The sequence below is a fragment of the Rhynchophorus ferrugineus genome, unplaced genomic scaffold (assembly GCF_030347505.1).
Source record: "Rhynchophorus ferrugineus isolate W39M unplaced genomic scaffold, kcgeb_rfMv2 rfM2, whole genome shotgun sequence".
NCBI lineage: Eukaryota > Metazoa > Arthropoda > Insecta > Coleoptera > Curculionidae > Rhynchophorus > Rhynchophorus ferrugineus.
The window spans coordinates 18729660-18744150 of record NW_027472581.1 but is presented as its reverse complement, the minus strand read 5'-3'; the positions used below and the strand labels follow the sequence as shown (position 1 = coordinate 18744150).

Sequence of the window (14491 nt, the reverse complement as noted above, 5' to 3'; positions counted from 1 at the left end):
CGGACTCGGGGGCCAGGAGAGCTCCTTAATTCCAATCATTGTTTGTTTATTCCTACTTTTCCTCATACGGGCTGTACCTCTTGTAATAAACTTGGCCTACCCATTGTAATATTAAATAACATAACTGCGTAATTTATTGAGTAAATCTCTAACACTAAAAAGAGAAAAATAAAATATTTTTAACAAAAAAATTGAACCGACTTTTGGACAACTCACTAGAATGTATAATATAATTAAACTTTTAACATAAAGAAACGTTTTAAAATAAAATATTTACGTAATAATATTTGTAATAACTAAATAAAAATCAGTTCAAAGCAGCATACCGGGCACTCAAACAATACAAAAATTCTGTAAATTTTTTTAAAAATATATTTGCAACTGTATCTTCCAATTATCATCATAAAATTTGCCGTTGAAACAATTTTAATTTTTATTAACAAGTATAGATCGTCACTGTTCCTAAGTGGCGCTTGTGCTGTTATTGTCTACTCTTTAGAGTTATTATCTATATTAATATTTTACCATGTGTTATATTGATAGTATTTTTACTTAATGTTCTTCAAAATTCTACTATATTTCATGGTTAGTACGTCTGGAATACTAATAATATAATAATAATATAATATTTCAATGCTATGAAGGTTGTAGTATTCTTTTTAAAATTATTACTTCAGGTACAGTCACCATCGACGAATCGATTCTGCAAATTTAGGTTATTTGCCTTGATAAATCCCAGTTCAATTTTTTGATTTAGTTTCGTTGGTTGCACAAATCCATTTTTTAACTGTGAAATATAAGATAAATAGTCCAAATAATGTCGAATAGCGCTTAAATAACAACTGTTCAACTGTTGGATTGCGCAAACGAGAAATTAATATGGAAATGGTTATGATCTGATTTAAAATAGAGAATTTTGAAAATTTCCGTTTTTATTTCTGGTAAAGTCTTAGTAATCTCATTTGTAGTTTTAAAATAAATGTATTTTTAATAATCACTAATCAATCATCATGTATTTGTATGTCGAAAATATTTTCATGATAACTGCATACATTCATACTGATAATTAAATCAATAGCGGTGTTAAGCATTAGCAACTTTGTCAACAAACAGATTTATAGATAATACATTTGATGCGATTTGTTTTCGTTAAATTTTAAAACTTTTATGCAAATACGAGGACGCCGTGTAATTTATCAAAAGCGCAACAACAATTCCTGTTTTGCTTTCGATGCATTTCAGCAGCGGTTAAAGCGTAATTTGTAACAGCAACGTTGCGTTCTCCCCTGGGAACTGCATCTAAATCAAATCGGGAACGTTTTTACGTCCACGCGGCGTGGCGAAAAAACCCATCGACAAACGGTCGCCGCCATATTGGGAGGACGGTAAAAATACAAAAATCGAGATCGAGTACATTCATTCCATCAATTACTGGACAAACCAAAGCCGTAGAGGATTCGGGACGAAATGAAAAATGCAAATAGATTTGGATGTCGAATGTGCGGCTATTTCACCTTCAATTTGGAGGCAAATGTTTTCGAGGTTCGATTGTCTACAGTTTTGGTCGTAGATCTTGCATATACATTTTTATTCATACGTAATAGAAATATACACTCTGCACACTAAAAATTTTTCATTACAACTCTTAATAAAAAAATTAATTTGTAGCTTTTGTATTCTACGATTAAAGGCTGTTGTCAAGGTATTCATATAAACATTATAAATAGACGGCTATTGTTTATTTATATGTTCCGCCTTACATCGTGCAACCTGAAACACGCGACAATAATAGGACAGTTAGGTACAAAATATTAATTTGTATTTCAGTAATGGGTACATCTTGGTCTATTTTTCATTGCTTGGCAAGCAATAATACCGTAATGTTGGAACTACTCCAATTATAATTTTCACTAGCTATTTTCAATCCTTTTAGATATTTGCCATCGTACCTCGTAGTTGTATTTCCCAGTTGATTCATCAACATTTAAGCTATCCGGAAGTTATTTGAGAATTGAGCAAGGTTTTTGTTCAATAAATCTTACGATAGTTTGAACTTTTTTGACCTTCAAAACCATTCTTTGCCATTAACATAAAAAATACTTTCAAATCGATGAATCCTTGCCATAAGTTTCTAAATATTGGCAGATATTGCTTTTTGGAACCGTGTTTTTTTTAATCAAACACCAAAAGTAGTGAATGTCGAAAATTAAATTTTTAATGTTCCGTAATTAGCGTCTGAATATTGAATTATCAAAACCATCGAATTTAACAGTTAGACTATTTACAACGATACTTCGTCTTTTCACCAATAGATATTGCTGATCAAAATACATGCAATCATCTAATAGGATATAATAGTCTATCCACTAAAACAGCCATGCACGTCATCAGAATTTATAACGTCAGCACGTCGCAATATTGCCACATTAACTTATAATTTTAATTAAGTTATACGAGTAGCATTTGAGAAGAAGATCTACCAACACAAATTAAATTTTATAAACTGATTCGGTTACATGTTCCGACGTATCAGACTGCATTATGTCTCTTTTTAACTAGAGTAACATAAGGCTAATAATATCAAATGAGGAGGAAAGATTCGCTCAAACTTTAAAACGATTTACAATTTTACATACCGCATTTGGCAGTATATTGAACATCATCTGTAACGTGTATTGGCTGTTTTATTGAAAGGACTTTATATTATTAGGTGAGTTTAATTTTTATAAATTTCTTCTTTGGATTTCTCGATCTTTATAAGTCTTGTAGAGCTTGCGCGATCTTAGAACACCAAACTATAAATCTATACGAGTTAAATAACCATAAACTCTGCTCAAAGTCATAGAGTAATTTCAGGTGATAGGCAACAAATGTAATATTGTAATGAGGAAAATACTTATTACAAGTCTAGATCCCGAGATATAAAAATTGAATTCTTAATCAGATTGGATTTTCTTTTATTGGGCAGAGAGCAGCAGTCATACTATTGCATGATAATGATCACAGTGTTGAGATGTCACCGAAAACAGTATTTCCAAGATTATTGATTTATACCAAGCCAGACAGAATATATTTTGAGAATCATCCAATGGCTTTCGCAGAATAAAAGTTTGAAAGAAGAAAATATTGTTGGACAAAATATTCAAAACATGGGTCTTGTAGGTTTCGAAACAAAAATATTTTTCTATATTCTTACAAAATAAATATACCATCATGATAATCGCCTCTTTACATATCAAGTTAAAGCAAAAGTTTTGGCGTATTTTTTCTGCCTAATGATTTTGTCTGATGTATCTGAACGAATATCTGAATAGTTTATGCGAACATCAACATCGCAATGAAAACGAATTTGGAGAATTTTAATTATCACTTACTAATCTATCTGATATTTGATTCCAAAATGCTCAAAAGGGTAATGGATAAGAGAAAAGAATAGTAATAAATGTATATCTGGTAAACATTTTTACAAAATTTACAAATAAATATATGCTAAAAATTGATTTCTAGTTTTAATATATTTTTTTTTAATAATACAACAGGCCAACTGAAAAGTTCCCGGCCTGACACATAGATGGCGCTACTAGAATTAAATCCATATGTTTTTAGTTAGTCCTAACTCTCAAAAGAAGGGAAGAAATACAGTTGATGCAAAAACTTGACTTGGTGTCGAATTTCCGGACACTGCCCCAGTAAAATTAACCATCAATGATTGATATGCTAAGTTTAGACGTGGTGAAATGAGCACCGAAGACGGTAAATGCAGTGGACACCCAAAAGAAGTTGTTACCGACGAAAACATTAATAAAATCCACAAAATGAATTTGAAATGAATTTTGAACGTAAATTGAAATTGAATGAAATAGCAGACACTCTAAAGATATCAACTGAACGTTTACATCATATCAGTCACGAATATCGAGCTCACTCTTGACCAAGTTAATGATTCCGAACAGTGTTTGAAGAGGATCAAGCGTAATTAACCCGAGTTTTTGCGTCGATATGTGACAATGGATGAAACATGGCTTCACCATTTCACTCCGAAGTCCAATCGACAGTCATCCGAGTGGACTGCACACGATGAACCCGCTTCAAAACGTGGGAAAACGTAACAGTCGGCTGGCAAAGTTATGGCGTAATGGAATAATTTTCATTGACTACCTTGAAAAAGGAATGGCAATCAAGAACGACTATTGCATAGTGTTATTGGACCGTTTGACCGATGGAAATCTCCGAAAAACGGCCGCATTTGATGAAAAATAAAGTGCTATTTCACCAAGACAATGCATCGTGTCAAAAATCCATGAATTAGACTTCGAATCGCTTCCTCATCCACCGTATTCTCCAGATCTGCCCCTCAGCGACTATTTCCTGTTCTCAGATCTCAAAATAATGCTCGCTGGGAAGAAAATTTCGTCTAATGAAGACGTGATCGCCGAAACTGAGGCCTATTTTGAAGCAAAGGACAAATCGTACTACAAAAATGGTATCAAAAAGTTGGAGGTTTGCTATAAACAATGTATCACCCTTTAAGGGAATTATGTTGAATAAAAAAAATCCAAAAAAATGTATTTTACTATGTTAGGCCGAGGACTTTTCAATTGACCTGTTATACAGTATGATTAACTCTCCTAAGAGAACACTCCAAATTAAAATTCTTACATTCTTTATATTCTTACATTTCTTACATTTTTATAAATTACTATTCCAGCGTTTCCTCTTAATTATCATTTATATGGAATTGGAAATATTGGTTAAATCTTTGGCTTAACACAGACTCACAATTGTATTTTATCCGTTTTGTATAGGGATTTATAATTGATCAATAAAACATGTAAAAAAGTAATGACGTCATAGTGTTTTTGACGTTTTTTTTCAAATAATCGAATTACAGGTAAACCCATTGGACATGCAAACCTATTTGCATTTTTCATTTCGCGTCGAAACTCTGCCACTTCAGTTTCCGATAATTGATGGAGTCAACGGTAGCCAAACGTCTATTTTTGCAGTTTGTTCAATATGTCGACCGTTTGCCAATAGTTTTTTTTTCGCATTCCACGAACATATAAATGCTCCGAGTTTGATTTACGTTCAGTTCCCAAGGGATCAGGAATATTCTCTTTGAAATAAGTTGGAATTAGTGCCCCGCCATAGAAAAACCCGCAGGCGTTTTATTTGCATAAAATATTTTTTACAAAATAAATCATCTAGTTTAACGTATTGGCAGCTGGGATATTCCGGTTTTCTTTCCAAAACAAAATATTAGTTTAGTAATCAACATGAAGCTAAAAAATAAGGAATAGTTGAGATTGTTTTTTTATATATTTTTTAAGCCTCTTTTTTACCAACGAGGGACTGGACCAACTGTTTAATATGGGCTCCGAACCACGGTTCTCGGCATTAAGCTTACGGACTGGCGAGTAACCAACTTAGAAATCATCCCAGAAGACATCCGGTCTTACCCAGCCTGGTTACTGGCGTGACTGGGATTATTTTCCTTTTCGGATTTTACACTCTTGCCTAAGACAATCACAAATATTAAACAATCACAAACATAAATTACATAAATTTACAATCATGCCCCAGCAGAATTCGAACCCGCGACTATCACAATAGTAGGTGGACCGTCCTGTCGCCTTTACCACTGCACCAACCAAGCCGGCTACTTTGTTTCTATATTTATACGTTTTATTCAAAGCGCTTCACTATCACTGCACAATTTAAATGTAATGTAAAGAATGGGTAAACATTTAACCCAACCGTTAAATCGATATCTTTTACATTTCTCTACATAAAATAATAATTTTAAATTTTTCATTTAGTATAATTGAATATCATAGAGAGAAAAAACCTAATACTCAGTTTGGGTTTATTAACAAGCACTCAACAATCAAACAACAACTCAAAGTCTACAGAATAACAGATGTTATTGAAAAAGCCTACGAAAGTAAACAAGTATGTTCAGCTATATTTTTAGATATAGCACAAGCTTTCGATAAGGTTTGGCATGAAGGCCTTATTCATAAACTACAGAAATTGCTACCAAAACAACACATCGAACCCTTAAAATCATACATTATAACCAGAATGTTTAGAGTCAAACAAGAAGAAGCTTACTCTACAATAAAAGAATCTAAAGCATGTGTACCACAAGAAAGTGTACTGGGACCAATGCTTTATGTACTCTACACTTATGATATACCACAAACAGAAAATATTACGATGGCTACATTTGCTGATGATTACGATTGACATTGACTGCGATTATAGCTGTCGGAAACAATAGTGAAGAAGCCTCACGAAAATTACAACAGGCAAGTGACAATATAAATAATTGGACACAAGCTTGGAAAATCAGAATTAATGAAAGTAAATCTGTACATGCGCAGTTCACCTATAAACAGACCGTACAAGCACACATAACATTAAATAATACTATCATTCCATATAGCAACAACGCTAAATATCTCGGAATGAATCTCGATGCAAAACTTCGCTGGAAGGAACATATAAAGAAGAAAAGAGAAGAACTTGAATTGAAATTTAGGAAAATGTACTGGCTAATTGGAAGAAAATCACAATTATCAGTACATAATAAATTGCTATTATACAAGCAAATATTGAAACCTATATGGATATACGGATTTTCAGAACAAAGTCCTGAGAGGTATTGTGGGTGCACCCAAATACTATAGGACTGTTTATCTACATCGAGACCTTCAGATATCCACAGTCAATCAAAAAATCAAGAGAATTGCACGGGGCATGAGGAAAAACTCCATTCTCACACGAATATTGAAATATTACAACTATTGGATACCACCAGAACAGGATATAGACTCAAAAGAATCAAATCATCTGATCTTGTGTAGTGTTGTGTAGTGAGGTGCATATATTAAAAAATTCAGCAGTGACATGTATAAACATTATTTCACCAGAGACTGAGTTAGGGCCGATGGGTCCTCCTAGTTATATACCTAGATTTAAGTTAGCATAAAGACAAATTGTAGGTTAGACGGAAACAACTAGTAACAATATATTAATTAAATTAAAAAAAAGTATAATTGAATAATTCATTACATACAGACGCTAACAATTAAATAGTCGAATTTGTTTTTCGATATACATTAGTTTTGTTTGTTTGCGTTAAAAAAATTAAGCTGAAAAATTAGTTGTAAGTTTTATTTTTTTATTTATTTAGAAGTTACTGAAAATTGTATTTCGAGCGGTTTTATTGTGTTGTTATTGCTGGCCAGACAAAAAGAAGGGTTGTCTTGTAAAGCAATTAATTTATATCGTGAATTAATCAAAATATTTTCCTTTTTTAAATGAAAAAGAAAATGATCAGAATCCATTCCAACACCTAATAACAATATTTGATTTCTGTACTACAATATTTGGTTGGAAATTTTTTTAAAAAGTACCTACATTTTTGGTTTTAGCGAAATAATTCATTGATGTCTCGGATAATTAAAATTGGGCCATATAAAATTTAATGAAAAAAAACTATAATTATAGCCAAAAAGAATCTTTATAATTAAAATTCAGTCATAACTTTAACCAATAACAGTTGTTCACTCTTCCATCTACTTCTATATCTTTACATTTAAAGCGATGTTTTTTTTGTGGAAATCAAATTTCAGTCATAGTTGCCAAAGGGATCGTTTGCCATTTTCGGTGATTTCAATCGACGAGATCGCATCGTTTGCTTGTCTGCCCCAGCTTCGCAGTTTCGTCGCTAATTAAATTACAAGACTGTCGTCCCTTAGTCTGGATGGCCCGAGGTTCTCTTTATTGTTTTATTAACATCAAAAATTTAGTTAGCTTCCTAAAGGATAAAATCAAAATTAACTATCCCGGAACGGCTATGCAGATATAAAAAATATGTTCATATAATACAACACAAGTTTATACTCATCAGGACTTGCATAAAGATTGTTTCCTTAAAATTTCTTTATTCATTCGCCAACAAGCGGCTGTTTATCGCTGTTTAGACTAGCCTAGGCTGTATTATTTCTATTCTATTTAAATAACTCAACTCTTAACTCGCGCGACTTTGTATTTTAAATAAAAATAGTCAGAATACATTCCTCTGTATCACGTATTTTAAATACGTATGTTATAGTTTGTATTTGTAACCGACTTACCTATGGAACATTTAATCCGTACTACATCTACATTATAATAAAAGCTTGTAATTTGATGTATTACATTACGACAATAACATATATTTTCTCTATTTTTCCATTCCTTCTTGTCCTGATTCAATGTATTTGTTTTTTTATGTCAACGTGTAATAACAAGTTTATATTTTTCTGTATTTCTCTGGTTCATACGCTACATTTTTATTACATACGTTATAACAAGATGGCCCAAGATATTCTCAAGTATGTTTTTAACCAGAATATTTCGCTGTTCTTTCAAGTAGCAGCATATGTTGTAATAGTTGTTCCGAAAGAAGAAATTCAACGTGGATATCGTTATATTTCGTAAACAAATACTCCGGAAATATTTTGAAACCACTTATATGGATTGTTTTGCAACTAACAAAAAACATGTTGAAATATTGTTACTAAAACAAATATCATAATGAAACTGGATATATAGTAATGAAATATATTGTAATTTTGATCAAAAAATAGTAAGACTGTTGAAATTCCTTCAAAATATGTTTCGTTTCATTTGAAATAGTTGCTCTTGTATAAATTACATTTATGCCAACGTCTTTACAATCTTCGAAATAGTTATTGAACTCTATTTCTGGAATGACTTTTAAAACCGTGTTTGTTTCGGTTTTAATTTACAGAGGAAAAAGCTAAGAACTAATGCTGCAGTGATAAAAAAATTAGTTTTATCAGCCCATAAGGCTACCTTATTGATTACTAATCTTGACACAAAGAATATACTAGTACTTTTGAGTTCATTGAGTATACTTGTCTTTAGTCAATAATATATTAGAAATATTAATTTAAAAAAAATAATGTAATTACCATAAATATAAGTACAATTAGTAAAAGTAAATTTGATCTGTCAGTAAAACTGTACTCACTATACTCACCGTACTCACATCTATTAGAAAATCGTCTCGACGTCTTTTTAGACATCTCACTGATTACACTATCCTGTCTTAGAACACATTGCCCCGTTTCCTCAAATACTAGTCGATGCATCAATCTTCCTTCGAAGTACTTACGCTATCCAACGATAAACACTAGTAATCCAATGCTTTAAAAACAAATTTCTTCGATTAATCAGCAATACTTGTAACTAGGGAACCAACGAAGAACTGCACGATGATCTTGAAATAAAATTAATTTACAAAGTTATCTAAAGTCTCATAAGAGCTTGATCACTAAATGTCTTTGATGTTGAGTGGTGGATGCTATGTTTATGAAGTTGATATAAATCTTTTGGGCGATGAAATTCAAAAATTAATAGTGTACTAAGAATATCTGATGTAAATTTTAATAAAAGAAGTAACATTTTGTTTTTTTTTCAGATGTGGCCAAGAAACCCGAGTAATTCCTCGACTACTCCAATTACGCTTTCACTGGCTGAAATCAGAAAAGGAATCAATGAGACTGGATCAAGCCGGTATCACCAACGACGTCCTCAACGCAGCTATCGCGGCATTCACCCTAGAAATAATCGCCAAACACGGAGAGCCAGCTCCGCGTCTTTGCAACAAAGACCCTCTCCTGATCAAGATGGGCAGCTACGTCATCGATCTCTTCCCCAATGCCAAATTCATCTTCATGGTGCGAGACGGCCGCGCCACCGCTCATTCGATCATCACGCGAAAAGTCACCATCACCGGTTTCGACCTGACCAGTTACAGACAGTGCCTGAAAAAGTGGAACAGTGCGGTGGAGGCCATGAACGCCCAGTGCAGGGAGATGGGACCGGATAAGTGTCTGCGGGTACCCTACGAGCAGCTGGTGTTGCATCCGAAAGAGTGGATGCATAAAGTCTTGAAGTTCTTGGACATTCCGTGGAATGATTCAGTTCTTCACCACGAAGATTTTATTAATAATGGAATAAGTCTTAGCAAGTAAGTATTCAGTACCAAATATTAAAAATGGAATTTTGTCTTGTGTCGATTTGTCTTACGACTTCAAGTAGCTGACGCGCTTAAACCTCTCTCTCCGAAATATTTTATCGACTCCTGGTTCCCATACAATTTACTTCATGAAAACGATATCCTATGATGATCTATAGTCTACTCAAAACAGTAGTGACACACGTGACCTGTCAAAACGTCGCAATGTTGCCACAGCAACTCTCAGTTTTAGTACATTTTGGTTCTGACATATAACAAAATTCTAATCTGAATATAAAATAATGAATCAAAAATGTTATGCATTATAATTTATTTTAACATTATAGTACATCTAATGCATATATTTTCGAAGGACGTAAACTACAATTAATTTACAGCCAGAATAATTTATAGATTATAGTTTATTATATACACATTGAATTTTTCTAGTTCCTAGTTCTAGACGCGTTTTTTTTATGTTCCCGAAGGCCTAATCCGCCTAATTAACAATTGTATATCTGAGTAATGTATTTTACTTTCATTAGAGAGCACATTTTTATGTTTTACGCTTAGTACTTGTTTCTTTCGATGCAATATTTCCTTGTAAAGTCATTATGATATTACTATATTTCTCTTTAGTTTGTCCTGTTACTACCCGTATACATCTTTCTTGATAAAATTACATTATTACTTTATTATTAAAACTACATTATTGCATTTGCATTTTGCATATCTGCAAAACAGTTAGTATTATTTCTCTCCTCATACATTTTAACCAAACGTTCATGTATATTCTGAACAACAACACACATGCTCATAAAGCTTTCACACTCAGTAATACAATTTTCTACAATTAAAGTATATTAATTGTATAGTGACCTTTAGTTGTTTCCTTTTTCATCACCCTGTCTTGGTAATTGTCAATATTGAATCATAAACCAACATTCATTAAATTGTATTCAATCACTGTCACTTTCAGAAACACTGATCAAGTTGAAAACTAAGTCCTTTATTTCCAATCTATCACAAAAATTGCTCAAAATTCTACCATTTGTCAATTTCTTCTTCAATGTGTCTGATCGAACTCACACAAACCGAATGTGTTATTTTTGACAATACCTTCATAAATCCAGACAGTTCTAGTTTGAATATCACTCTCTTTTGCCTATTGCAATAATTCTTTGAAATACACCATCTCAACTCAATTAGATTAAATATGCAGTGATAGGGAGGAAGACGTAATACTCTGTAGCCATAACGTTCAGTAATCTGATCTACCATGTATCTTTTTCTCATACTTATTTCTAAAAAATAAATTACATAAAAAGCAATTAAATATTTCATATATATTTACCGACTAACAATATAAAATAGTTCAATCTTTAACATGGTTTCGTCGAAACTTATTTTATGTACTTTAAGCGATTCCTTAATTGCAGTTTTTGTTGATGCACTTGTTTGGATTTGCTCCACCAGTGCACTATGACATGGTACATTGTCCGTAACAATAACTGATGGTTCCTCTAAATTCTTCAAAAGCTGATTTTCAAACTACTACAAGAACAAGTTATGGTTCATTTCTCCATGGTAGTCACCCTTGGAGGAAAACACTAATTCTGCACCAGGAATAAAACCATTCCTGTTTCCAGCATGCAGAACTGTATATATCTGCAATGAATTATTAATAAATCTTATGACTAACAAAACATAATCGATAATTATTCCAACGTTTACCTTTTTCCATCAACTTTTGTTTTCTTTACGCTATATTTATTGTCATCTTGCCATGAGCGTCCCAATGTGGTACCTTCCTGAAATATTTATGTCTCGTGTAAATATACAAATTGATATAAAAATTCTTCCTTGATTTTTTATATGTTTTTAAAAATTGTATTCTTTTAAAAGCTGGAATCTCTGGAAGTTTTGCATTTTAGTGGAAACTTTCCAAACTAACAATTTTCTCTGAAATAATTGTATTAAATTATGTTTCGATCGAAAAAACTACTTACTGTTTTTATAAATTTCGTATATTTGATCTCTGATACAGCTAACATTAAGCTAATCTTGATTTGGCACCTGTTTCGCATAAACACAGTTTCTTTTTGGTGAATTTAAGGTTATATTGTTTTTTATTTTTTGAAATATTTAGTGACCGTGCCCGTACTAATATTCATTGTAGATTTGCTATTCATTAAAACAAAGCGTTAAAACAACGTTTGGCGGTTTATAACCATAATTATAATTATAATAATTAATAATTAAAATAACTAATAATTTAAATTTATAACCCATAATTATAATATTTTGAAGAATTTTGCGGACGTTTGACAAACAGACAACTTGTGCAGGCTCTTTCGGTTACATGTTCGAACTTCTTGAACAGCATTCTATCTCTTCTTAGATAGAATGAAATGAGAAGGAATATATTATCTGACTGTAAAACGATTTCACAACTTTCTACAGATACATATTGATCACATGTGTCACTACTGTTTTGAATAGACTATATATCCTTTCCAACTTACATCCTAACTACTACTTTCACTCTAATAGAATGTGATTATTTTAAACATCTTATTTCCCTAGACTGAAACTTTTTTTTTCGCTTTTACCTCTTTGCTCATTTTTTTCTTTGAGTTTGCTCATCGGCAAGTTCTTTGTCAGGTTTGATGACGATATCATCCAATCCAATGTTATTTTGAACATTGTTACTAAGTGGTTATTCTGATTAAGGAACGTTTATAGTTCTTGGATAATAGCTCACTTTACTCTTGGATTTTGAGCACAACCCCTATCAATTTCCACATGCGGATTACCTGTAAAATACATTTATATAACAGGTCAATTGAAAAGTCCCCGGCCTGACACATCAATGGTGCTATTAGAATTAAATCCATATGGTTTTAGTTAGCGGGTATAATTTTGACCGCTGTCAAATCATTAATTTGTGAATTATAACATTTTGGGTGAAGCAACTTTTGTTATTGTGAAAAAATGGATAAAAACGAATTTCTCGTGTTGATAAAGTATTGCTTTTTGAAGGTAACAGGTACAGTTGAAGCAAAAACTTGGCTTGATGCTGACTTTCTGGATACTGCCCCAGGAAAATCAACCATCAAGGATTGGTATGCTAAGTTTAGTCGTGGTGAAATGAGCACCGAAAACGGACGCACAAAAGAGGTTGTTACCAACGAAAACATTTCAAAAAATCCACAAAATGATTTTGAATGACTGTAAATTGAAATGTAATGAAATAGCAGACACTCTAAAGATATCAACTGAAAGAATACCTCATATAATTCACGAATATTTGAGTATGAGAAAGGTCTGTGCAAAGTGGGTGCCGCGTAAGCTCACTTTTGACCAAAAACAACAACGAGTTGATCATTTGGAGCAGTGTTTGAAGAGGATCAAGCGTCATAAATCCAAGTTTTTGCGTTGTTATGTGACAATGTATGAAACATGGCTCCATCCTGTCACTTCGAAGTCCAATCGACAGTCATCCGAGTGGACTGCACACGATGAAGCAGCTCCAAAGCGTAGGAAAATGCAACAGTCGGCTGGCAATGTTATGTCGTCTATATTTTGGGATGCGCGGATGATAATTTTTATTGACTACCTTGAAATCGGAAGGACTATCAACTGCGACTATTCTATAGCGTTATTGGACCGTTTGAAGGTTTGAAGGTTTGATATCGTCGAAAAACAAAAGTGCTGCTTCACCAAGACAATGCACCGTATCAAAAATCTATGAATTGGGCTTCAAATTGCTTCCTCATCCACCGTATTTCTCAGATCTGACACCCAGCGACTATTTCCTGTTCTCAGATCTCAAAGGAATGCTCGCTGGGAAAAAATTTCTTCGAATGAAAAGATGATCGCCGAAACTGAGGCCTATTTTGAAGCAAAGGACAAATCGTACTACAAAAATGGTATCGAAAAGTTGGAGGGTCGCTATAATCAGTGTATCACCCTTGAAGGGAATTATGTTGAGTAAAAAAACTAATTTTGCCAAAGAACTGTGGACTTTTCAATTGACCTGTTATTTTAATAGTTAATTTTTTATAAAATAATTAAAATATTCAAACTTTGCCTAACATTGAGCAAGAAAATTCTGTTACAATTATATCAGGTACGCTATAGTCGTCTAACTATTATATTTAAGCCATAAATGGGTTTTAGCACCAACGGGGTACAGCCATCGCTGGCTCTCCCATTTTAATATTCCTGCCGTGCATTATCCCCTTTCAATTCCATATAAAACCGTTCGCAAAACCGCCTTTGTTATGTAAAAATGGCCACATCGATGCGCGTTTAATATTTTGTTGCCCAGAAGATATACAGAGAATAAAAACTTAACCGAAGTTTTATTTTAAACGTGTCCGCCTCGATCAAATGACCCAAAAAAATATGATTGATCGCTTGAGACGACCGCTTTACAAAATTTAAAGAAAA

At 32.8% G+C, this 14491-nt stretch overlaps 1 protein-coding gene across 5 annotated transcripts in view; it reads left to right on the top strand.

Moving 5' to 3' along the window:
• The window catches only part of Tpst (Tyrosylprotein sulfotransferase), a 610347-nt gene that overhangs the window by 558851 nt on the left and 37005 nt on the right, over positions 1 to 14491 (top strand). For all 5 annotated transcript variants that reach the window (XM_076394127.1, XM_076394125.1, XM_076394129.1 and 2 more), the window contains one exon: positions 9497 to 10048. In XM_076394127.1, coding sequence (XP_076250242.1) covers positions 9497 to 10048 — 552 coding nt within the window. The remainder of the gene's footprint in view (positions 1 to 9496; positions 10049 to 14491) is intronic.